The 24,982-nt window shown below is 44.8% G+C and overlaps 1 protein-coding gene across 1 annotated transcript in view; it reads left to right on the top strand.

Annotated features, from left to right (window-relative positions):
• The window catches only part of SYNE1 (spectrin repeat containing nuclear envelope protein 1), a 535,576-nt gene that overhangs the window by 125,147 nt on the left and 385,447 nt on the right, over nt 1-24,982 (top strand). The window contains exon 4 of the mRNA XM_059714126.1: nt 21,840-21,935. Within this exon, the coding sequence (XP_059570109.1) occupies nt 21,840-21,935 (96 nt within the window). The remainder of the gene's footprint in view (nt 1-21,839; nt 21,936-24,982) is intronic.

Genomic DNA, 24,982 nt, shown 5'->3' with positions numbered 1-24,982 from the left:
GGGCTTGGGGAAGAGTTGGATCTGGCCGTGTGCTGCCTCTGAACTGGGGCAGCACCCAGCCCACTAGGAGCCCACCAGGGCAGCCCCAGGGAGGGTGTTGCCACCTTGGAGGGAAGGACTGGGGCTCCCTGCAGTTCAGGCACAGCTCGGCCTGCCGGCAGCTCCCCCGCCAGCCACAGGTAGGCTCTGCTGGAGGAAAAATAAAGGGTCAGGCCCTTCACTATAACAGTGAGGAAAGCCCTTAAATTGAGATGGTAACAGTGGGTTTCAGTTAAAAACCTACCATTTCAATTTAGGGGGTATAGAATAAAACCCTGAGAACTAAACCCCTGTCACGTGTACAAGTGCCCTCTGCTAAGACCTACAACAAACTGCCTTTTGTAGTACAGGCTTTAAAACTGGGCTGATAATGTCACCTAATTCCTCATTAGCCGCAACAGCTGAGTGGTTAAAATACTTATCAAGAAAAGCAAAGATCTACCTAAATTACTGTTTTGTGGAAGCTGCAAAATTGAGCATTGCCCATGATAAAAAAACTTAACAAAAAGTGGGGCTCTATGTAAAAGGGTTTTCTTTTTTTCCCCTCCCTGGGCAACAGCCAAGATGGCTGCTGCACCCACCCCTGGCTGCTGACTGGGGGAGAGGGCTACCCCTATGCAACCTCTCAGCCCTGCACCCCAGGCAGACAGGGACAGGCCCAGCCCTGCTTCTTTTCCCCTCAGCAACAGCTACCACCCTGGCTGGGCCCATCCTGCAAGTCGTATTACAGAGGATGCGGTCCAGGGAGAGCAGAACCAGGAAGAGGCAGTGGGGTAATGTAGTAGGACCATGGTGAGGTAGAGCGGGCCTGAGTCGGGAGAGAGCAGAGCCAGGATGGGGGGGGGGAGCATGGCCGTGCCATGGCAAGGGGAGCAGAGCTGGGGAGGGGGAGGGTATAGCCTGGCAGGGGGGGCAGCAGGGTGGTAGTGGCCCATCCCTATGCTTGTGCAAGGTTGGGGAGGGGTGGGGGGAGCAGGGCTGGACTGGGAGAAGCAGAGCCGGGTGCAGTGTGGCCTGGGTGGGGGGCAGTAGAACAGCAGTGGTCAATCCTAGCACCCAGGGTGGGGGGGGACTTATTTTTCCCCCTGTGCAGGGGGTGGGGCAGGCTGGGCCAGGGGGAAGTGGGGTACTGGCAGTACATGTGTCTGCCAACCACCCCAGCCAATCGGAGTTGTGTGGGGAATGGCCACAATCTATCTGCAAAATTGGAGCCCTGGGCCATGGCAAGGCCATGAAATTTGGCTTTGGGTTCTGCGATTTGAGTACATACCTAGTAATGTAGCTCCCTAGCACCTGTGTCTGGTGATTTCCACTTTCAGTTAAAAGCTGCTGAACAAACATGAAAGAGTTAAGAACTCTGGGTGCCTGTACATGAGCGCGAAGGCTGCTCCATCATGCTGTAATTACAGCACATCTGAGTGGACTGAAGTAATCGAGTCTGCTGGAGTGTGATATTACCACATTCTAGCAGCCTCCCGCCTCTCATGTATCAGTATCCCTGTGCTTCAAAATGGCAGTCGGGCACTTGAATTAAAGCTCGTTGAATGAGCTTTAGTTCAAGTGCCTTTGCTGCCATCTTTATGTGGGGACGCTGATACACAAGATGCTGCAGTGCTTTAATTAGAGTGGCTCTTGGAACTCTGCTCATAACGCGCATTTTTACTGCTAGTTTTGTTGTTGCTTTGGGATTTATAGTAATGCCTAGAGGACCCAGTTAGGGACCAGAGTCCATTATGTTGGATACTGTTTAAACAAACAAGAGACAGTGTCTATCTTAAAGGGTTGATTGACTTTACTGGGTGTCCTGTGTGCATATATCTACAGCAGAACTTAGATCTTAATGTTCATTTTTAGGGTTTTCCATGCCCTAAGTTTTAAGGGGTATTATATCTCGTTTTCAACGAGCATTAAACCTATAATGGTGTGAAGGTCTTCAAAAGCTTTTCGATTCATGCTGAAGATAATTTATTTTTATCTAATTTTTTGTATTTGCTGCTTTCTTTCTAAGTTAATAAAGGAAAATGTTTAAAAATGAGTTTACTGTTAGACTGGGAAAAATTGGTTTGTCAGTGGAAATGAGGTCTTTTATGCGAATCTGGGCAAAGTAGGAGGACTCCCAAAAATACTTTATTTTGTTCTTCAACCTTCTGCCCATCTTTTCTTAAGACACCCACTCAAGCAGCAATGTATAAGTGCATGGCATATGACATGTTCATCTCCTGTCTATGAGACATCATAGGAAACATGCCCAGTAACAAATTCTGTTCAGGCAACATAAAAATATATATTTTGTAATGAATACTGATCAAATCATGAGTCTCTTAAATGCTTTTTCTCCCACTTTTTGAAAACAAACTGAATGCAAATGGTGTAAGGACCCTAGTATTTAGCCTATTGTGGTTTTGCTCTATGAAGACTGGGAGAAGAGTATAGTCTCTGCATTGAGAAAGACATATTAAGAAGGATGTGTGTGTGTCAGTTCACAGATGTGAGCTTTGAAGGCTTGTGGGTACAATTAGTTCTAACAAGTTCAGAATTAAGCTAAATACATATGCATAACTTGTGCATGAGAGTCTTGAGAAATTATGAAAAACCTGCAGTCTTTAATCAGGGATCTCTCTCATCTTCCAGTGGAAAAGGATATGGAAGGAGAAAAAAAATGTGTTTAAATATGTGTGACACTGAAGCTGGGATATCTGCAAGAGTGTTGTGAACTTTGTGAAAGGAGCTAGAGAGGGTGCCTAAGCTGCATGGAGTCCCAAGATTATGTGGAAATCCATGGCACCCCAAGGAGAGCTCAGCTTCTTGGACTCATGACTAATTCCACCTCTGAAAAGCTGCTGAGTTTCTAACGTGCAGCATAGGTTCAGAGATGGGTCCATAGGCTTGGAGGCAGGCAAAGACGCTGTTTTTGGTTCATTGTCTCTGCTTTGAAGTTAGCCTGCTTTGTCTCCTCATTATTTGTCTTTTAACTTCTATTTCTCCCTGAGCTTTTCAGAAAAGCTAGGGAATTATGTCCTTCATTTTTACTAAGGCAGAACACCCAATCCTTGAGAGTTTTGTTTGAAGAGAGATCACAGCCTTTAGTATATAACACATTATAAATGCAGTGGGGCACTAGTCCTTAGGGGGGTCACAGAAACTAAAATACACTAATAATGTCCCAGATCTCAGCCAGGCTACTAGTATATAGAGCAGCTGCCATACTGCAGTCCCTTGCAGCTGGTTGTGGGGCTGAGGCTTCCTCTTCCCCCAAAGACTCCAGTGGCTACACTAAATTAAGCTGCCTAGTGGGCCTCAAAGCGTTCCAGCTCCATCAACAGTCTTCATAAGTGATAGGTTGCATGTGCCGAGCCATAGAGCACTGGCAACCTACTAGCCCACCAGACCCAGCCTGCAGAACCGTTGATTCTGGCCTGTGGATGTGGGATTTTAACAGCATTCAGTGGTAGGGGCATCTCCTGTGCTGTGGTGGAGTGATGCAGCAATGATGGTAGCGTTCCTGGTTGCTGTAGTGAGGAAAAGCAATGGTAGTTGGTGGGTCCTAACATCCAACAGCCTCTGACCCCAAATGGGTCATTTCTGACTCAGTCAGTCTGGTAGAGCTGCTGATTTCTGATCTTAAGAATTTTAAGTTGCCACCTTTGTTCCATTATTCCAGTTATGTGTAAGGGAGTCCTAAGGTAGGCAATTAAGTAGGATTTTCTGAGTAAGAGGGTTGAGAGAGTTTCTGTGACTTCAGATAGGATGGAGAAGGATTTTGAGCATCTGTAGGAGTTTCTCTTTTGGGACTTGTGAATGTAGTGCACTAGGGAAGTGTTAAGAGAGGTAGAGGAGAGATTTTCTGAGCCTCCTTTGAAGATACTGGAAAAGGGGAGGGAGAATGTCCCCTTTAAAATGAGGGGGTGGTTTCTGAGCTGTGAGAAGTTGGATAGGAAGAAGATATTGGAGCTCAGGAATAGATTGCGTAGGAAGAATTTCCTGAGCAGGAGATGGTTGACTTAATGGCCCCAGTCATAGAGAGGTTTACTGTGGTCAAGTTTCCTCCTCCTGCAGTATTCAAGAGCCAGTTTGGGCAGTATTAGAGATGGTTTATGAGAATGTGCCTATATAAAGAGAAGCTCTGGGTAAAGTGACAAAATATAAAGGTACAGGAAGAAACGCATCCAGAATGTAAGGACTAGGTTGTAATGATGACAAAAGAAAGCCTGCAGTCTGGTGTATTGGATACAAGCATATGTCAGGATCTGCATTTTGTCACTGAAGTAACAAGTGTCAGCCGAATCTGTGAATTGTGCTGGCAACATAGCTGAGCTCATACAACCTGAAATAGCCACTAGCTCACATTACCAAGTGGGTTGTGGAACTCAACTAGTGTTTATACCGATCCACTAAGGTTTCCTATCCTCTGAAGGAAGCTGCAGGTCCAGCTCCCTAGTGCTCAAGTATCACGCAAAAGCAAGGAGTGTATCTCAATATATGAATCTCCATATAATCATATGAATAGGATTATTCCACAGCTCAAAGTTGATATATATATTTCTACTCAAGCTATGCAAAGAAATGGTTCAGTAAAGCAGGCTCTTATTGTCCTTGAGGATTGGCCCAGATAGAGGAAACCCTTAATTGTACAACTGTCTATGATACCAGCTAGCAACTTTTGAAGTCACAAGCCAAAACAACCCAGCATTAGTGCTGTTCTGTAGCATTAGTGGTGGGGGCCTTTGCCTCTGCTGAGAGCTACACTTGTATTGCTGCTGCTTCTCCCAGTCCTGTTCTCCTCAGATGGCATGTGAGCACAGCTTCCAGTTGGTGGGGAGCTGCATCAGGAGCGGGCACCCAGAAGCTACAGCCTTGCTGCTGTCGCTCCTACACTGTAGCTGAGGAGGGTGATGGGTAGGGAGGGAGAGGTGGCAGTAGCATGGAGCCAGCTTCCATCTGCCTGACCTCAATACAAATCCCCACAGCTGGAAAATACACCCATGGCATGGCTGTGGAAGAGAAGCAGCAACAGAAAAGGCACAGCTGGTATTTTCTCAGTTTCTGTGCACCTCCCTGCTGCTTAGCCTTGGTGTGGGTGTGGATGTGGGCATAACCAAAACCCTGGGGCTCTGCAAGCCACATCCAGCCCATAGGCCATATATTGCCAACTTCTGGTCTATAAAATATCACTAGTGTGCTGTGTATCAAGGTTCTGGGGTTAGAAAAACAATAAGGACTCATTTTTTCTTACTACAGTACTGCTTATGGTATGGGCCATAAACAAGTTACCACAATATAGGAGATAAACTTATAGGATATCAGCCATTTCATTTCTGTGCCCATCCTGTTACCCAGTGGTAAATGAAAGGTGGCTTACTGAGAGAGAAGTCCTCTCCTATATGCTATGGGGTAACAACATACACACAGGTAGTTACCACAGAGTAGATGGTACTCAAGGTTATATTCTAGCTTCCTTTGTAGTATCTTGTGTGTGTGTCCATACCTTATATGTTATAAAGTTCTGTTTCAGTAGAACTCTAGCATATCTTAGTATAAGCCTGACTACTGATTACTTGAACTATGTATGCTTTAGCAGTTAGAGGGAACCAAAATAACCACAAAGGGTCATACAGGCCATTATTTGACATTCTGAACGCAACGTAGCCAAGTGGATGAGAGTCGTGTACACTCTGCTTACACTGGCCTTGTGCAATCTCCCAGTGTTCTTGTATTTACCACACTTATTCACCTCAGAGATGTCTACAGTGCAATGGAGGAGTAGTTGGTGTGTGCAACATTCATTTACATTCAATTAACATTCATTTAAAATGTTACATCACAGGTATCAAACTCTCCCCGTGCCCTTGGCTGAATCTGGCCTGTAAGGGCCCCTCCTGGCCCAAACACATTCCAGGGCATGGGGAATCTGTAGTGGCAAAGTCATAGCAGGCGAGCTCTAAAGCAATATCCTATCCTAGGGATGCATCAAACTGACTCCAGATGACTTGGCATCAACTTTTCACAGAGTTCTTGGTGAATAATGCTATGAAGTGGATGGAACTGACAAAAATAGTCATTAAAAGAATTAGTGTTAAATCCTTCTGGTTTTAGGCCTGTAGCTTGATGCACCAGCCTGTAAATTGCCCTTCCCACCATACGCCTCAAATGAGCAGCTCGTCACGTCCCTGCATTCATACCATAACTGAATCCTTTTTATTGTTAACTCAGCAAAGCATTTTTTCCATAGGCTATTGGTGTCAGCCCCAAAAGTCTCTATCAGTGCACCCCTAATTTTGAGTATGCTGTCAGCTCCTGCTTTGGATGAATATATCTAAGTTCTGAATGTGAAATGGGTATCAGTAGCAAACCCCTCCAAAAAACTGTGAGCTATTGTAGCAGTTCAAAATAGTGATTTATAATAGGCCTATGTCTCAGAAGCTCCAGCACAGCTACAGATAGTAAGGCACCAATTGCAGGCTTGCCTGAGGGACTGGGGCAGCTGTGGGGAATAATTAAGTGGCACAGAAGAAGTTAAAGGCTCCCAGTGGAAGGGAGCTGGAGAGGACAGAGAGAGGGAGGGAGCTACCAGGCTAGCACCAATTGAGTCAGGGTATGTTCTCAGGGTCTGGGAAAAAGACCATGGTGTGAGTTATTGTTTATGTATCCGTTTACTTTGTGATTGAGCTGTTCCCTGTGACATGAGCATACCCAAAAAATAAAGACTGCAAAGCTAACCCCTAACCCATTACATGGGTACTCAAGTATTTTCCATTTTAGTATCTATCCTGAAGTTTTAGATAAGGGCTCATTTAAATGATCAAGGAAGAGGGAACGGTGATGTTCATTGTCAATGTAAACAATAAAGACTTGCATCTTTTAGTGCTAGTGTTATCATTGGCAGAAGGTGGTAGAAAACAGTCATTTCAGAGTTTTAGAAGTATGAATAAACCAGACCCGGGCTTAAACTGAGCTGATAATGATACTGCCTCCAACCTTGGAAATACCTACAATGTTTAGCTAACCAAGCATTAGGTAGAGTGGATTACTTTCTAAAACCAATATCCACACAAAGAAACTACTGTATTTCATTTAGTTTTATACAAAGTGTGCAGCATATTATAGACACCATAAAACAAAAACAGTTGAAGACTGATATAGCAAAATAAAAGTAAACCTGAACATTTTCCTGGATCTGTTTATAAAATTTTACTTAGCATTGTTGTGTTATATCTATATGAACATCTTTTTATTCTGGTTTTAATACAAAATACCCTATATTGATTTGGAAAAGAGAAGGAATAGATATACACTTAAAAATAGTGTAGATCTTGATTGTAGTTTGATAATAGTGGAGTACTTGCTGCATTTTGAAGAGCCTAATATTGCCTTGTGTTGCCAACAACATTGTTGTTGTTATTATTTACTTTGTCCTTCGTTGGCTGAAATGCGTAATTTTTATCCATAGACCTAAAAAATGTTCAAGTATTAATATACTTAACCTTGTGAAATGGGATAACTAAAGCTTGGGGAAGTTGAGCAATTTGTGCATAGTTGTAGCGATCATTGGGTTGATGAAGGCAGTTGGGCATGAATGAGAATTAAACATGTTCTATTGTGGAGCAGCAGGCAAGCTTTTGTTTAAGTTAACAATTACTCCATAACTATCTTCCAAGCACAACTCTTAAATGAGGGAGTGTCTAGATTATAACTGTTAGCGCTATAAGAGTTGCATGTTAAGCCAGTCACAAAGTGAAGAACAAAACTCAGGAGGATTCCTGTAATACTGGACCAGTAGCAATAGTTAAACTGTTGGAAGAAAACTATGGGTGTTTGGACACGTGATGGTCGTCATGTGATGAAAATGAAATGTGTGGCTTAATGGCATCACACATTACAAGTGTACTAGTTTTGGCGGTTTTGCATCATGGCAAACTAAACTACATCTGGATGTATTTTAATGTGCAGTGTTGCAAAGTGCAATGATACAGCTGTCAGCTTGTCTTCCAGCCACAGGAGAGGTAGGCAGGCTCCACAGAAAAAAAGGGATTGGGCCCTCACTGCTTCTGCCTTCAGGAGGTGCCTGGCTGCCACAGGCACCTGCCGAAAGCAAAAGTGGTGAGGGGCCCAATTGTTTTATTTTTGTTTGGGGTTTTTTTGGAGCTTGCCCGCCTCTCCCACAGCTGGGTGGTGAGCTGCCAGTAGGCCAAACAGCCCCTGAGGTTTAAGGGGCCCCGGTCCTTCCCTCCAAGGCAGGAGTGCCCCTCGGGGCTGTTTGGGCAGGCTCCTAGTGGGCAGCTGCTGGGTCAGCTAGGAGGTAGCACGTGGCTGGATCCAATTCTTCCGTGAGCTTGCTGGGGCTTCCAGCACCATGTGCACCATCACCTCTGCCTTCCTGCCCACTGGGACCACCCATGAAAGGTCTGGGTGTGCTGGAGGCCAGAAAAGGGAGTGGGGATAGTGCATGGGGCAGTAGGCAGGCATGGGGAAGTACAGGCTTACCAGGCTTCTAGCACCCTGTGCACCACTCCCACCACCTTTTTTGGCTGCCAGCACACCTAGCTGCCCTCCTGCCTCCTCCCTTCGCTGCCCCAGGGGCAAACCAGCCTGTTCCCAGGTGGTCCCTGGCAGCAGGAAAGTGGTGGGGACTGTGCACAGGGTGCTGGAAGCCCCATCAGGTTCACGGAAGACTTGGATCCATCCAGATGCTGCCTCTGAGCTGGGCCAGTACCCACCCACTATCAGCCCACCCAGGCAGTCCTGGGGGGTGTTGCTGCTGAAGAGGGAAGGACTGGTGACCCAGGGGCTGCTTACTCCACGAGCAGCTCACCCCCTAACTGTGGGAGAAGCAGGCAGGCTCCACAAAAAAGGATTGGAAAACAGGGTACGAGCTGCCAGTGAGCTGACCAGCCCCTGAGCTGCGGAGGGCCCTGGTTCTTTTCTCTGTGGCAGCAGTACCTCCTGGGGTTGCCCGGGTGGGCTGCTAGTGAGCTGGATGCTTTCCCAGCTCAGATGCAGCATCTAGCCTGAACCAACTGTTCCCCAAACCCACCCAGGGAGTGGCACCTGGCAGGTTTCCAGCAGGCATGCTTGGGGGACAGCACCTGGCCCAATCCAACTATCTCCAAGCTAGGGCAGCACTCACGTGCTAGCAGCCTGCCTGGGTGCTCCCAGGAGGTGCTGCCACCACAAAGGGAAGGATTGGGATCCCCTCACAGCTCAGGGGCTGCTCAGCCCACTGGCAGCTCTCCCCCCAGCTGCAGGCAGGCTCCAGTTCCAAGAGGAAAAAAAAAGGAAAGAAGGATAGGGTCTCTCACCATAACGTGCTGGAAAATTGAAATGGTGGGTTTTCAGTAAAATTTAGGGGGCATAAAATAAAACCTTGGGGATTAAACCCCCATCATGTGTACAAGACCCCTACTATGTTAAAGTTGAGGGCAGACTGGCTGCCCTTCCACACAGAAATAGGCACTGAAAGCAATCAGTGCAATTGGTAGGTAAGCAAGGACTTTAGAATCTATCTGCTGAATTGGTGTCTGTGAGGAAGGGCCAGATATTCAAAATAATCTGTGAAATTTTACACATGCCTACTTACTTGCACAAATTCTACAGGAGTGCAAAAACAACCAAGTGAACACTTATCTATTTGTGTAGAGGGCTGCCTCTGACACATTATTTTATTATGTAACAGGTTGGGGTCCTTAGGGATGGCCATGTTGCCCCTAGGGCTCCTTAACCATGCCAAACTCGCCCAACAGGCACCCTTTATCTCTCCCGCCACATCTTGGTTGTACTCTTAATATAGGGAAGCTGTCCTTGATCTTTTATGTTTGGACACAGTTTTGATGGATCCTACTGGACCATGGGGTTCGTAGACCCCTTGGTATCCCGCTTCACAGTGGATGTCTCCTGAGACACACTCAGCCTTCTGGGCTAGATGCGTGGCTCCATACCACCCTTTTACCATGCCTCAAGCCTCACAGATGGTACTGACATTGTCTCACCTAGGCCTTGCTATAATTTGGCCCCCTTGTCCTCCCTGGGCTCTCCGCAGCCGTCTCTCTGCCTCACTGGCGCCGGGCTCTAGTCTCCCCCTTGTCACTATGTCCTCTGGTGCCAGGACCTGGTCACCCCCTTGTCACTGTGCCCTCTGGCATTGGGGCCTGGTCACCCCTTTGTCACTGCGTCCACACTGGCGCTGGGGTCCCCACACTATAATGGGCCCCCAATGAGGCCTCCTCCTTCCCCAATAGCCTCACCCAAACCACCAATGTTATCAAACAGCAAACAAACAATGGTAAACATACATGAGCCCCTGGGCTGTAACGTAACACAAAAGTTCAGGGTATGCTCTGCCCCTTTAAAAGTGTAAAACTTCCTCTCTGATGCTCTAAGGGCAATGCATCTGATGGCTGCCACATCTCTGGGCTGTTCGTCCTGGAGGCTCCTTCCCCTTCAGCTGCTGGCAGGGAACTGACCTACCTGGTCCCAGCCCTGGGGTTTATATGGGCCCAAGGCCCTGCATCTTCCTGCCAGCTGACCAGGTACAGGTGCAGCTAATTTCCTCATTAGTCAGTTGTCATGGTAACCTGTACCTGGGCTTTTCTGACTCTTTGGGCACTCTCCCCAGGCAATCACTGCTCTTAGAGGAGCAGGCACCTTAGTGCCCTGTGACACATTAAAGTGTTTGTGACGGGGCACTCTCCTGAGGCCGGGTCTCATGTCAGCCTCCCCACCTGTTGCTATGGGGCAATCCGCCCTGTCTCGCTTGCCATGCCTTTGCTGTTCCTACAAACAGATGATAAATATGGGAGACTGCCCATTACATGCCATGATGCTAGGGGGTGGCTCCAAACCTCCCCTATACCGCAGCCCATGCCTCACAGATGGCATCCAGGTTAATATTACTCCTGGTCTGAGACCAGAGCAAACCAAGTCCATTTTTGGGCTCCACATGCACACACATTCACACCACTTCCCCTCTCACAGGAGGGCTCTTCCACTCCACTCCTATCTCACCGGGGCCTCTGGCATATTGCCTGTCACCAGGCCACACTCAACTGCCCTGCTTCTCCTTGAGCGGCTCCTCTTGGGCCATCAGGCTTTGCCACTGCCATACTGGCCCTGCCATGCAGGACCTTGGGTTCCCTTGAGTTCCCCTACTCTATGTGGTCTGGCCTTATGCCAAACCCTGGGCTAATTCTGCCCCGAGCCTCTCACCAGGCACAGCTTCTCATGGGACTGGCCTTTGCACTGTCCTTCAAGCTTACTCCCATTCAGCCCTACGCAGCACACCCTTTGGGCTGTCCTTCAGGCCTACTCATACTTCAGCCCTACACTGTGCAGGTCCTCCCAAGGCTCTCTATACTACCCCCTCTAGGGTCTCCTGGATCTCCCATCCCTGCTGGGCTTAGGTGGCACTCTGCTTGCTGTGCCTGGCCCACTGCTCGCTCTCCCTGAGGTCTTACACCCCCCTCATGGACTCAGGTGGCCACAGCTATGCCTGGCCCCACTACTGCCTCCAAAGCCCACCCAAAGATGGGGGCTGGGGTTAAGGTGCCCCTCCTCACCTTTCACCAGGGAGGTAACTGGCCTGGCATTTCCTGGGGACTCCCACACCACCAGGAGCCCCACCCTTCCCCAACAGGGTGCAGTTTTAGGTCATGCCCAAGACCAGGAGCTTCCAAACCATCCCCATAAGCTCCTGCCCTTACCTCCAAGATGTATCACACAACCTTTCAACCAGATAACATTTCTGTCTGCACTGCCAGCAGCAAACTGCTCTTTTTATATAGGCAGCCAGTGTTTTAAAATGGCTGCCACAATCAAGCACCTGCCGGCTGCTTGACTCAACCTTTAAAGTGCCAGGCACTACCAGCACCCTGCCACAGCGTTGTTTGAAAATTCTGCCATAACTTATTTTAGGAAGGGAAGTCTTGCATCTTTTGAACCAAGGTGTATTGTGCAATGCTCTTTGTTTTTTATTTGTGTATCATAAACAGCCAGTTAGGCAGCTTACACAGAGGCATGAAGAAAAGGGTCCTGCTCAAAGATGACAGTTTTAAAAAAATCTAACTAGATAGATACTGGGAAGTGGATGAGATGCAAAAACAGCACTGGGCTAGAATTAAGTGGCATTTGTACACATGCATGTGCCGCAATGTGCCTGGTCCTGCATCGCATGCATTTGTCTAAACAGCATAATGTACATCATCACTGAAAGAAAATGGCAGCAGTGCACTTTTGAACTAAAACACATTGAAGGTATTTTAGTTCAAAAGCACACTGCTGCTGTTTTCCACATGCTGATGTGCATTTCATCATTTATACAAATATACATGATGCAGCGCTGGGCATGTCAGCTCGTGTGCTCTGCAGACTCAATTAATTGAATCTGCTCTGATGTGCTGGATTTCCACTGTTTTGGAGCAGATGAAGGTATGTGTATATATGTCCAAGATGATTAGAAAATGACTTATTAGCCTTGTGATCTTAGTATTTTTCAGAAAGTTTTCTGTTATTTGGTTTAATAGTTCAGAGGGATAATGAAAACAGATAGTTTCTGAGTATCTGTTTTCTGAATGTAAATACTATGCGCACAGATTCATGTCAAGCACTTTAAATTGTATTGCTTTTTATTTTCTGAATATTAGAACAAACAAACAGGTTAAAGGGCAATCGATTTGTGTAAAGCATTTCTGCATTGAGTCATTCATGATCTAAATTACACTATTTGAATAACTATTTAGCATTGGAAATATTCACTTTGCTAACCTTTAAGAAGCCTCCGAGTTAATTCATATGCCTCCTACATTGCCACTAATGTACTTGTATTGAGTGTACCTTGCTACTTATGTTATAGCCACTCCTAAAGATTATTTTTACTACAAGTGTAATTGCCATATGTACTGCAGTTATAGAAAGGTAATTGTTGATCAGGAAGTACTGGTAGCTGAACAGAAGAGGTATTAAAATGAGGTCCACCTTTAGAAGAAATAATGTTTTCAACTTTTTTCAGATTTTTAACAAAAGTGAATGGACTTTTTCCTTTGAATACAACTAAAGACTAAGGAAGCAGTGTACATGTTAGCTTACTGATACTAACCAGTTTGACATCATGTGTGTACCCAAGGAGTATGTGGTTATTCAGTTCTCACAATAAATTCACCACATGTTGGCTTAAATGGAAACTTTTTCCATGAGGAAATGGGATTTAATTTAAGCTAGCATACATGAAGCTATCTATACAATACATAAATATATAAATATAAAATTCCCCTCTCAGGAAATATATACACACTGGTAGGACTATAGTGAATTTTATTGAACTAAGGAGATGAATTACAATAAGACTGACTTGAATAGAAACCTTATGAAAAAGGAGAATTTGAGCATTTACAATGATTGCCATTAAAAAGGTTAATATTGCCCAGCAGTTCCTTTGCTACAAGATACCATTTAGCAGTCACTGTGCCTATGATAACTACAGTCAGCTGCTAGGGTGGGTATCTTTTATGAGATTACTGTGTACATCAATTCAATTCCAACATGTACTTCAAGCATCTTGCAGTTACATAACACATGATATATAGAAACATCTTTATATGAGGCATGTAAGTACTGCATACCAGACCCTTCAGTGCTTAATCAATACTTAAGCAGGCAAAACCACAATTAACTTCACCACACTCCTTTATAGTATAAATAGGCTTAACAGATTTTTTTTTCTTAATTTCAACACCTAAAATTGGTATTTATTTTTAAGCATTTATTTTGATTTTTATTTACTTAAATTGTCAGGATTGCACAAAATTAGGGGTGTTGGAAGGAAACAGTTTAGCAATGACAGTATACTATTAAAAACTTTATAAAAATCACGTCAAAATATAAAAAGTAAATATCCATAAATCATAGCCAGCCCAGCTCTTTTATATTCATTCATCTTAGAAAAGAGCTGGGCTAGCAATGACCACTAGCACTTCAGAAACTCTGGCAATATGGGGAAAGGTGGTAACCATCCTCTGTCCTCAGCACTTACATGACCCAGCCCTGCCTTCTACCACTGGGCTGGAGCCTTAAATATCCTTCCCAATTCCCATGTTCCCCCCTACCTCTCTTTGGGTAGGAGTTTGTTTAAGTAGCCTATTATCCCCCTTCAGCCCACTTCTAGCACCTGTGAATGAGCAGCTAATTTCTTAATTGATGAGTCATTAGGCTGCCCATTGTTCTCCTTTTTAACTCCTCCACCCTCTGTCCCTTTCTACACTGTGTAGTAACAGGGTTCACTGTAACAATCCCCTTTCTATAAATTTTTATTATTATTGATGGAAAGATTTTTCTGTCAGTCTGTGAGTGTGAAGTGAAATCAGTGTTTATTGATAAAAATCAAATCCTGTCAAGCCTAAGTGTAATGAAAGTATGCATGGAAGCCAGTGTAAAATGTATGTGAAGGAAACCTAGAAGAATTGCCAACCCCCTTCCCCTTTTTTTAACTTTGCTATATTCTTTAACTTTTGATGCTTGAAATTGTTATTGTTTAACCAACTGATATTCACAATTTCACCAAGTGATAAACTTTTGAAAAAGAGGAGTTTAATGATGAAATCGTATCATTTAGACTGCTTAAATATGTATTTGTTTAGTTATATTTTCACTGTTATCATTTTTGTCTGAAAATGTAAAAGTAAGCATTATAATAACTTGTCATAAGTAGAAACCAACATCATGAATAACAGCATTAAAGAACTACAAGGCTGGAGGAGAAAGAGGGAAGGAAATAGAGAAAATGTATATAACAATTATTGAATTATATAAAGATGGTGCTGTCATTTTAACAGCTATAAAACTCTAAACATCTTTTCTTCTGTAATCGTGAAGCAATACAGTGATTGCAACACGAGTAGTATGAGGGGGGAAAAATAAATAAAGGGAAGTGATTTTTCCATCTTATTTGGCACTGGTGAGGCCATTCCTGGAATACTGCATCCAGTTTTGAGCCCCACACTTCAAAGAGGTTGTGGAAAAATTGGAAAGAGTCCTAGGGAGAGTGACAATAATGATTAAGGGCCTGAGAAGCATGATTTATGAGAAAAGGCTGAAAGAACTAGGGTTATTTAGTTTGGAAAGAGAAAAATGAGGGGGAATTTCATAAGAGTCTTCAAGTACCTGAAGGCCAATTATGAAGAGGATGGAGATGGGCAAGGAGCAATGGGCTTAAGCTTCAGTAAGGGAAATTTAAATTGGAGATTAGGAGGAACTCTCTCAATATGGCAGTGGTCAAACACTGGATGAGGCTACCTAGAGAAGCTGTGGCGCTCTATCCCTGGAAACTTTCAAGAGCAGGTTTGACAAACTTTGACTGGGATGGTGTGGCAGGACCCAGGGAAAAGGAGGTCCCTCTGCTCATCACAGTCAGGTTTCCCAGTTAGACTGTTGCCTCGCCAGCTTTCTCTTCTGTCTTACAGTCTGATTCCTCAGTCTCTGCCTCTGAAATCAGGGTCTCAGGCTCTGGGCTACTCCAGGGTTTCCCCCCTCCAGACTTTGAAGCCACTTTGGGCTATTGCCTGCAGCTCCCCCACTTCTTCCTGGGAAGAATGTTAGACAGGGTGCTGGAAGACCTTCTCCTATGGCCTCCACCTCACCCCTTACAGTGGCTTCCAGTCCACTGGGTGTCCATCAAACAAAAAAAAGGACGACAGAATCCTCAGCTTAAAGCTCTTCTCCACTTTGAGGTGACGGATACAGTTCAATTGTGGGGCTTGCACCCCTGAGCCCATCATTTAACAAACCAGGAACAAAAAGGAAAAGCTGCAAAAACAACTAACCAACCAACCCACACACAATTCCTCTCCTTCTGGGGCTACTTACAGCATCCATACAGTCTCACTCATTCTTTCTCAGGTAGAGACAATCTGGCCTTGTCAGTAGTCAGACTGAAAGCCCTCTAGGGAGGGTGGCCCAGGAGGCCTGGAGGTGGATTCTGCAATGGCTACATGACCACATCCAAACCAAAATTAGCAGCCTTCTGGAAAGGGGGATAATAATGGAATCTCGCAACCAGTGGAGGAGCCCCATAGTGGTCGTCCCAAAACCCAATGGAAACATGCACTTGTACATAGACTTCAGATAAGGCAACAAGCTGGCCACGTTCAATCCTATCCCTCATTTCTGCGGGTGAGATGCAAGAGAAGATTGGACAAGCCCAGTTTATATCCATACTGGATCTCAGCAAGTGGTATTAGCAGATCCCTCTGGCCAAAGAGCACCAGGAGAAGACCACATCTGCCACACTTTGGGGCCTGTATGTGTCAAAGTCATGTAGTGGTACCTAAGTTTAGAGCTGTATCAATTTACAATCAAGTACTGACCAGGGAAACAGAATTCAAATGCAGATTTTTTTCCCAGGAAATTTGATGAAGGAAAAGACAGCCATTAATATATATATATATATATATATATATATATATACACACACAAGTGTGTGTGTGTGTGTGTGTGTGTGTGTGTGTGTGTGTGTATTAGGGGTGTACCGATAGAGATTTTGAGGGCCGATACCAATAGCCGATATTGGCCAATACCAATTTGATATCCAATACAGCTGCTATCAGGTGGTAAGTCTGGTGTGGTGGAAGGGGAGGGGGGAGAGAAGGGGCATGGGCATGGGCGGGGCAGGAGATCAACGCCCCCCATGGTGAGGGAGGGGGGAGGGGCTGGCGCTACCCAGGCAGGGCAGGGGGGAGGGTGCGGGATGGAGGCGCCACTTGTGGGGTGGGGGCGGCTCCCACGGCTTGCACCCTGGGAGGATGGGAGCAGGGGCGTGTGCCCCCGGATCTGCACAGTGCAGGGCAGGCTGCAGCTGTGGGGGAGAGCTGGAGCCAAGGCTGCATGGGGCTTGTCTTGCTGGAGGATGGGCTTGGAGTGGGCTCTGGCGGGTATGTGAGGAGGCTGCAGTCACCCCAAATGTCACTGCAGCTCTGCTCCAGCCCTGTGCTGCCATCCAGCACAGCCCTGGCTGAACAACCTGCCTCCACCCAAGCACTGGGAAAAGCCTTGACTGCAGCGGGCAGCAGCACAGAGCTGGGAGTGGAGCTGCAGCAAGATTTGGGGTGGCAGCAGCCTCCTCCCAGCACTGCCAAAGCTCCCCTGCCCTTCTGGGGTGCAAGCAGTGGCAGGAGCCACCCCCACCCCATAAGCCACGCCTCTGTCCTGCAGCACCCCCCCCACCTCAGCTGGGCAGCGCCTGCCCCTTCCCTTTCCTCACTGTGTGGGCATTGACTGGCCCCCTACGCCCTTTCTGACTTAGCAGCTGGAGGCAGCTCTCCATAATATCGGACTGATGTATCGGTGTACCTCTAGTATATATATATGTGTGTGTGTGTTTATATATCTATCTATAGATAGATAGATAGATACACGTACACACACACATATATATAATAGAAGTGCACCGATAGATAGATATAGATACTAGATAGATATATAAAATGTGAGTGTGTATGTATGTGCGTGCGTGCGTGCATGCGTGTGTGTGTGTGTATCTCAGTTATAACATCCAGGTGTGCCAGGTAAGATAATAGGGTGGGACTGTGAGAGGTCAGAGGGGATGAGTAAGGCAGGATCCAGGCAGCCACTAGGGAGTGACTTGGCTACCCCAGGGCCTAACTTGCTATACATCCACAAACAGATGGCTTAGTGAAGCAATTCAACAGGATCCTTGTATTTTGAAAAAATGTATAGTTGATAAGCCTCAGAAGTGGGACCAGGTGCTGCCTCTCTTCTCTTTGTTGTTTAAGAAGTCCTGCAAGCCTTGGTAGGATGTCCTCTGTTTGAGCTCCTATACAGGTGACAACCAGGAAAGATCCTGGAGGGGTGGCAGGAACAGGCAGTGAGGGCTAGGAACCCAGTGCAGTATATGATTCAGCTGTGGTAAAGACTCGAAACGGTGGGGAAAAGGGCTAAAATGCACCTCAGGGAACCCTGCAAGTGGCAGAAGGCTTCCTACAACAAGAGACCCCAAGAGAGAAAAGTTGAGGTGGGTGCTTGGGTATTGGTTTTAAAGCTTGATCAAGAGAGTAAGCTACTGGCCCATGGCAGGGCCCTTATGAAGTGATCCTACTAGATGGGGCCCATAGATTACAAAATCCCCCAGCCAAACAGGCAGAAGCCAAGGTAAATATATCATATAAACCTGCTAAAGCCTGGGTGGGACAGGAAAGGGTTCTGGATAGCTCTAACCCCTGATAAACTTAAATTGGGCCCACCTGGAAAGGAGCTGATCACCAAGGATCATGGTTTTCTCTGTTTACAAGCTGCAAATTATCTTTTTAAAAACCTCTACAAATTCTCTGATTAAAACCACCCAAAGCCATGTTTTTCCATGATTAAAATTAAACAAGAGAGAGAGAGAGAGAGAGAGAGAGAGTGTGTGTGTGTGTGGCCTCCACATATCCCCTGACAGCTGCTTCCAATCTACTTAATATCCATCCAGAAGAAAAGCGGGTGGGAAAGAATCTTCAGCTTAAAGCTCTTCCCTGCCTCATGGTGATGGACGCAGCTTAATTGTGGGGCTTGCCCCCATGAGCCTTCCATTTAACAAACCAGGAAAAAACCAGAAACACTGCAAAAAAAGACTCCTCCCTCCCCTTCTGGGGAAACTTACAGCATCTATACAGGTTCACTCTCTCTTTCTCTCTCTCTTTCTCTCTCTCTCTCTCTCTCTCTCTCTCTATATATACCTCTCTCAGGCAAGGACAGTCTGGCCTTCTTGGCATTCAGGGCTCTACTGCCCTTCCCTTTGCTGGACTGGTTTTTCTGGCCTTTTCCCTTCATTCTTCATAACAGGGACTCAGCTTCCTATTTTGATAGTTTAGTCAGGGCTTATCCTGTCTTGATCAGGGGTTGAGGTCCCTTGCAGCCCTATGTTCCTATGATCCTAAGAAATATTCCTGTTGAAATTCCTACACTATATTGAATACCAAGTGAAATATGTTGAAAAATAATGTTTTAGCCCATGTTTAATAGATTTTTAATTTATAAATTAGCAAGTTCCTCCTCAGTATACAGTTATTAATAGGAAATGGATTTCACAACCAAAAAGAGTGAATTTCAGTTGATGAAATGTGATGAATGCTGCTGTACGTATGGTGACCATAAGGGCCTTGTTACACATGGCACTTTGAGCTGCTTATGTGTTGATCAGTGTTAGAGCTAGCTTGGGTTTGGAGCAGTCACACTTTAAGGCTAAAAACCTTCTCTTATTGTCCCCACCTGCACAGCTGTGACTTGCCACTAGAGGACTAGTGAGTAGGGGCTGGACAAGGGGTTATAGCTGTGAATTGCAACTAGAGGCCTAGTGAGTCAGGATGGGCTTTGTGGGTGTGTGAGAGATGGGGTTGGAGGGGCAGGAAAATGAAGCTGGGAAGTAGACAGTTAATGTGTTGGGGGTGGGTAATGATATGGAGATGGGTAGTGAAATGAAGGAAATCAGCCACTGAAGGATAATATAAAAAGAGGTTAAAAAATAAGAATTTAAAATAAATAAGAGGAAGTAAATTAAAGCAGGTCTCATGTTTTAATAAATTGGGATTGGGATTGGGGTGCTGGAGGTGCTGGTCATGCTTCCCTGGGTGGCTGCAGCAGTGAGGGAAACTACTATCTCTGCTCTGGGAAGGAAGCTCCAGCTCATGGGGACCTGATCTGGCCTTGTACCTTGCCCCCCCCCCAGACTCCACTTCCAGACCCATTCATGCCTTGCAAACCTGGCTAGCTGGTATGTGCTCTGCAGGCTGTTTGTACAGGGTTGCACCCCTGGGGGTGGGAAGGTCATACCCCCAGGGGTGTGAGGCAAAGTTGACTTGGTGCTAGAACTGCCCCCTGGGCAATAGAGTTCAGGGGGCAGAAAGTTTGTCCATGCAAAACAGGAAGGTGTGGGGACATTGCATCCTGTAATGCTAGAGGGACTGTAGTTTGAGTGGCTCATCTGTGTGGGGTGGCCACACATTAATGGGATATGAGCTGGGTAACACATTAGAGAGAAACTTGCCCTGGAGTGGTATAACTTTAACTTGCCTAAAGTGTGCTTAAAGCTAGTTTCAGGTGTTAATGTGTGGATAATTCAGGGTTTAAGAGCTCCAGGAGCTGCTTAAAGTTAATGTGTAACAAGACATTTTAAGCAATGACCCACAATACAATGCTGGAACTCTGACTTTTGAAGTTTAAAGTGTTCAGGTTGATATATGTGTTAAGATTAAGAACCTCAAAGTGTCTATGTATATAATTTTTTCCCTCAGAGTATTTGCACACTACATAAAAGGGATTCACATTTTTTTGGAGAAAAAAATTGTGGTCATTAGGAAGATTAGCAACTATGATAAAGCATATTTTCATTCTAAAAGTACAAGATAAAAATGGGAAAAGTTTTGGGGTCAAAATTTAGTGCGTTTAAAGAGACATGACCCCAGCTATAATCCTTACCATGCAAGCAGCTGTGATCTCTCTCTAGTCTTTGACATAATCCAAGAATAATTTAATGGCTACACATCAGAAGCTTCACTGTTGCAGAGTCCAGCTACCAATCACACTCTGCCCTTTTTGTTACTTTCTACCTGATACTGATGAGCTGGATCTATGTGGCTCCTTTGACTTAGCAGAAGTAGGCCAGTTTACACAAGCTCAGACTCTGACTTATGTTCAACATTCCACATCTTCATTTCAGGGTAGTAGATTTTCTTTAGTTCTTTCATCATGTTATTGATACTACAAAGCAACTAGTATTACCAGAAGTACTAAATGATTACTGGCCCATTAAACGATGTGTCAAAAATATGAGAACATTAAGAAATGCCATTTACTGGGTCAGATCATGGATCAGTCAAGCCCAGCATCTTTATACAGTGGCAGAGAGCAGATACTGAGAGGGAGGGTGAGCAGGGTTTGCACATAATTCTCCACTGCCTTCTCCTCTCATTGCAGCTTCTAGCATTCAGACATTTAGGAAGTTATAAGTCAGAAGTTACAACATTATCTATTATATTCAGTACTTACTGATGGATCTTTTCTCCGAGAGGTGGACTGGGGCAGACTATAAGCCTCCATAATTTCTTTTGGCAATGAGTTCTATGAGTTAATTACTCACTGGCCACATCTACATGTGTCCTTAACTGCTAAATAGCTGCGGAGTAAAGCATCACGTATGACACCATTTGGCTGCAATAAACTAATTAATGCCACTGTAAGATAGTACTATCTTACGCTGGGGTAATCAACTGCAGTTAAATGTACATGTAGACATAGGCATAAATTGTTCCCAGCCAACAGGGGGCCAGGTACCTGCCTGCGCTGCACAGCTCCACATTTTCAGCACCCTTTTGCCCCAGCTAGCCCCTCCACTGCCTGACACTGCCATCCAGAGCCCAGGGTTAACCCCCGGTACCTCCTGCCAGTCTGGGTCTGCTCCACCCCAGCTCAAATTGCTGTTGTCCTGGGTGCATGTGTAGATGCCAAGTCCAGGAGTCATTTACTCCAGCTCAAACTGCTTCAGAGTTTAGTGCTTTGAATGAATTGTACATGTAGATGCACCCACTGTGTTGAAAAGAACTTCCTTTTTCTAGTTTTAAACCTAATACTCAATGCTTTCTTTCTGTGTCCCCTAGTTGTACTTTTGAGAGATAGAGACACAGTAAATAATAAATCCTTATTTAAATTCTCTGGCCCATTTAATATTATTTAAAATCTCTATCACTCCTGCTGTTCTTGGATATTAAGAAATAAACACAAAAAGTAGCATTTTCTGGTTTTATATATAATTTCTTTTTACTTTTTAGCGCAACCCCCCCATTATGGTCAATGATCTGTTTGAAGACATCAAAGATGGGGTAATGCTGCTTGCTCTTTTGGAAGTTCTTTCCGGGCAGAAACTGGTAAGGATTTGTTTCCCTTTTAATTGAGATAAATTTGTTTTCCAAACTTCTCTCAGTACATTATTAGAGTAAATTATTTTTTAATATTATTTTTGCATTGTAATAACACAAGGAACAGCAGGTGCACATATGTTACAGTGAAAGGTAGCTTCTTCCTGTGTGGTCAACCTGTTTAAACTATGGTAAATATTATATCACGGAATGGCATTCTTTGCTTTAGTTTTAATATTCTGAGAATATGCATTCAGTAAGCATCCTCTGCTGCTAGTTTTATCTTAATATTCAACAAAGGGTGATTGTTTATACGTCTGATTTTTTCCTATGTATATTTCACTGGAGCCGGTGTTTTCTTTTAGGTCTGTGCACTAACATTATCAGGATATAAATGCAACTTCATGGTTGTAATTAATTTTAGTAGAAGTAATTAAGGGAGAACAAGAAAACAAAATCCTTTCTGTTCTTCCAACAGAAATCATTCTTGTTTAGTTGTTATCTCTCAGACAGTGGTACATAGTTAAAATTGCATTGGGTTTATTTCTCTGGTCCCCTCTACATGACAGTTGAGGGGCTCCCAGCCATGGGGGTGCCCCATTCACCCCCAGGGCTGGAGAATCTCTACTATGGGGATCCCCCCCTCAGGGGTGCAGAGAAACCCTCACGGCCAGAGGATCACTGCAGGGGCAATCCCCCTGCCCCATGAGCATGGGAAGCCCCACGCTCCAGAGCACCAGGGATTGTTACAGCTGTGATCTCCTGAGTTTGGGGGTTTCATGCAAACACCTGGACCCTGGGGATTGCAGCTTCTGTGATTCCCTAGGGCTCAGGGGTGTATGAAACCCCTGAACCCAGCAGATAGCAGCTGTAGCAATCCCTAGGGTTTGAGGGTTTCACACTGGACATGGTGCAGTCCTGCAGCTGGGAGCCCTGTCACCTGACAGGGCTCCCAGCCATAGGAGAGGTCCTACTACACCAAATTAAAGCTCAATAGCAAACAGCTATAAAGTTACTGCACATTTTGAGGTCTAACTTTATAGCTGGCTGGAGGTTTTTATTGTGTGATAGCTACTTTGCACATTTAGCTTAATTAACTTGTTAATTGTGCAATACCTGTAACATGTAGAGGAGGCCTCAGTTACTCCAGGATCCCATTGCACTCTGCCAGAGTAAAGGGCCCTAATTCACAGCCACTTGGTGGCTCTTCTTCACTCATAAATCTTTGTACAGTGGCTTGAGTGTAAATGAGAATCAGACTTTAATGTTGTAGCCACCTTGATAGTATGCATTAAAGAGGAATGAAGTTGAAACTTTAAACCCTTCAAACTAGTTTAAGGATCAGACTGCATCATCTTCAAGTAGTAGGATTTGACCTGGTTTCTGGCACTGTCTACAAATAAAATGTAGGGTAGACTTGCATGTTATGGTTTAACTAGAAGAGAACAGAGCTATAATTCCTCTTAAGATCACTGAAGGGCTCAGGAGCTTTGCTCTGTCCCTAGTGCAGAACAGTACCTAAATGGCACAGTTGCCTTTCTCTTTTATGTTTTTTTCCTGTAGTCTACTTTTATAAAATATAAGGAGGTGATTTGGTTCTAAATGGCATTCTGAACTCGATTATAAGAGGTTTAAAGTAATTCAAACTGTGGACCAAAACTACTTGGCGGTATGACTTTAAGCATTTTAATGGAGACTTTTGCTAGCTAAATTTTAAAAGCTGTTTCTCCCAGGCTGAAATACATTAGATTTTCTCAGATTCTATGTTCTCTGTTCTTCTTGCAAGGAAAGTCTCCCTCTTGTGGTAAAATATTAGTGATACAAGAAAATAACTTTATCATTGTCTCTGTTGACATTGAAATTAATTAGATCAGAGCCAAACTAATTCACCTTATTTACTCAAATACAAGATGAGGTTTTTACTTCCAGTTGGCATGGGGGAAAAAGCCCCATGTCCTATAATACATACAAGGAAACCTCACTAAATACATTTTCTGTCATTAAATTGCTGCCAAAAGCAGTGTTGAAACTCAGCAATAGAAACTAACTGTGAAGTCAATTGAATACAGCCAGTGCTGAATATGACTATAAAACACATGGCCCATACTGGGGAAACATGCTGATGGAAACCTACCACAAGAATACATTAGTGTAACCCATCTGAATAAGACATGGTAGTGCCCATTAAGCACAATCCCCCTCATTGGTGACTCTTTCAAATCCTAGCGAGCCACACCATTGCATACATTTTTACTTCCTCTCCACTCCCACAGCTGATCTATGCCTTTCTTTTCCATTTCCAATGATTCATGTTTCTTCATCAACCTTGAATGCCTAGCAAGTGTCACAAACCAGTGCCCCAAGCATTCACCCAGAATCCCTTTGTCACCCCCTCTCTCAGGCACATCTGATTAGTGTGGCCCTGCCCTCTATGAGGTGAAGCTGGACCAATTTGCTCTGTGCCCCATCTACTTATAAATTTTTGGAGAATCCCAGGACTTTTGACAAGAACACCCGGTTCCAGTCATGAGTGGGGGCTAATTAGCATATGGATCCTTTGTGGCGGATATCTGGAGTACGCACACAGACTGAGCAGTGCTGAGTTATGGGGTCACTATGGCTTTAAATGCTCTTTACTCTGGTGGGGCCCAGTTCAATTAGCTATGTGGTAAATTATAAGCCTTTGGCTTTGGCCTAATATCATGCATAGTTTGCACTACATAAAAGTAGGTGCCAAAGTGCTGTTCAAAACTGTGTTCATGAAGTACCTGTGCTAAATCTGGCTGCAATTTCAAAAAAGGTAACACATATCAACTTTGGATGAACTAAGTGCATAGATACTATATGTAAAATGCTACGGCTATGTTTAATTTCAAGGTTATTGTTTTTAAATTTGCTCCTTACTTCCATGTATTCAGTAAGGAGCAGAGGAAAGGGTTGCCAGGGAAAAAGTTGTGGGGAAGCAGAGAGCCAAGGGGCAACCTGACCCCTCAATTTTATTTTCTCTACTGTAGCAGTGGGAGGGGAACAAACTCAAGGAAAATCTCCAATGATTA

This window comes from Alligator mississippiensis, chromosome 1 (genome assembly GCF_030867095.1).
Source record: "Alligator mississippiensis isolate rAllMis1 chromosome 1, rAllMis1, whole genome shotgun sequence".
In the NCBI taxonomy this organism is placed as follows: domain Eukaryota; kingdom Metazoa; phylum Chordata; order Crocodylia; family Alligatoridae; genus Alligator; species Alligator mississippiensis.
This window is presented reverse-complemented; position numbering and strand designations above follow the sequence as displayed.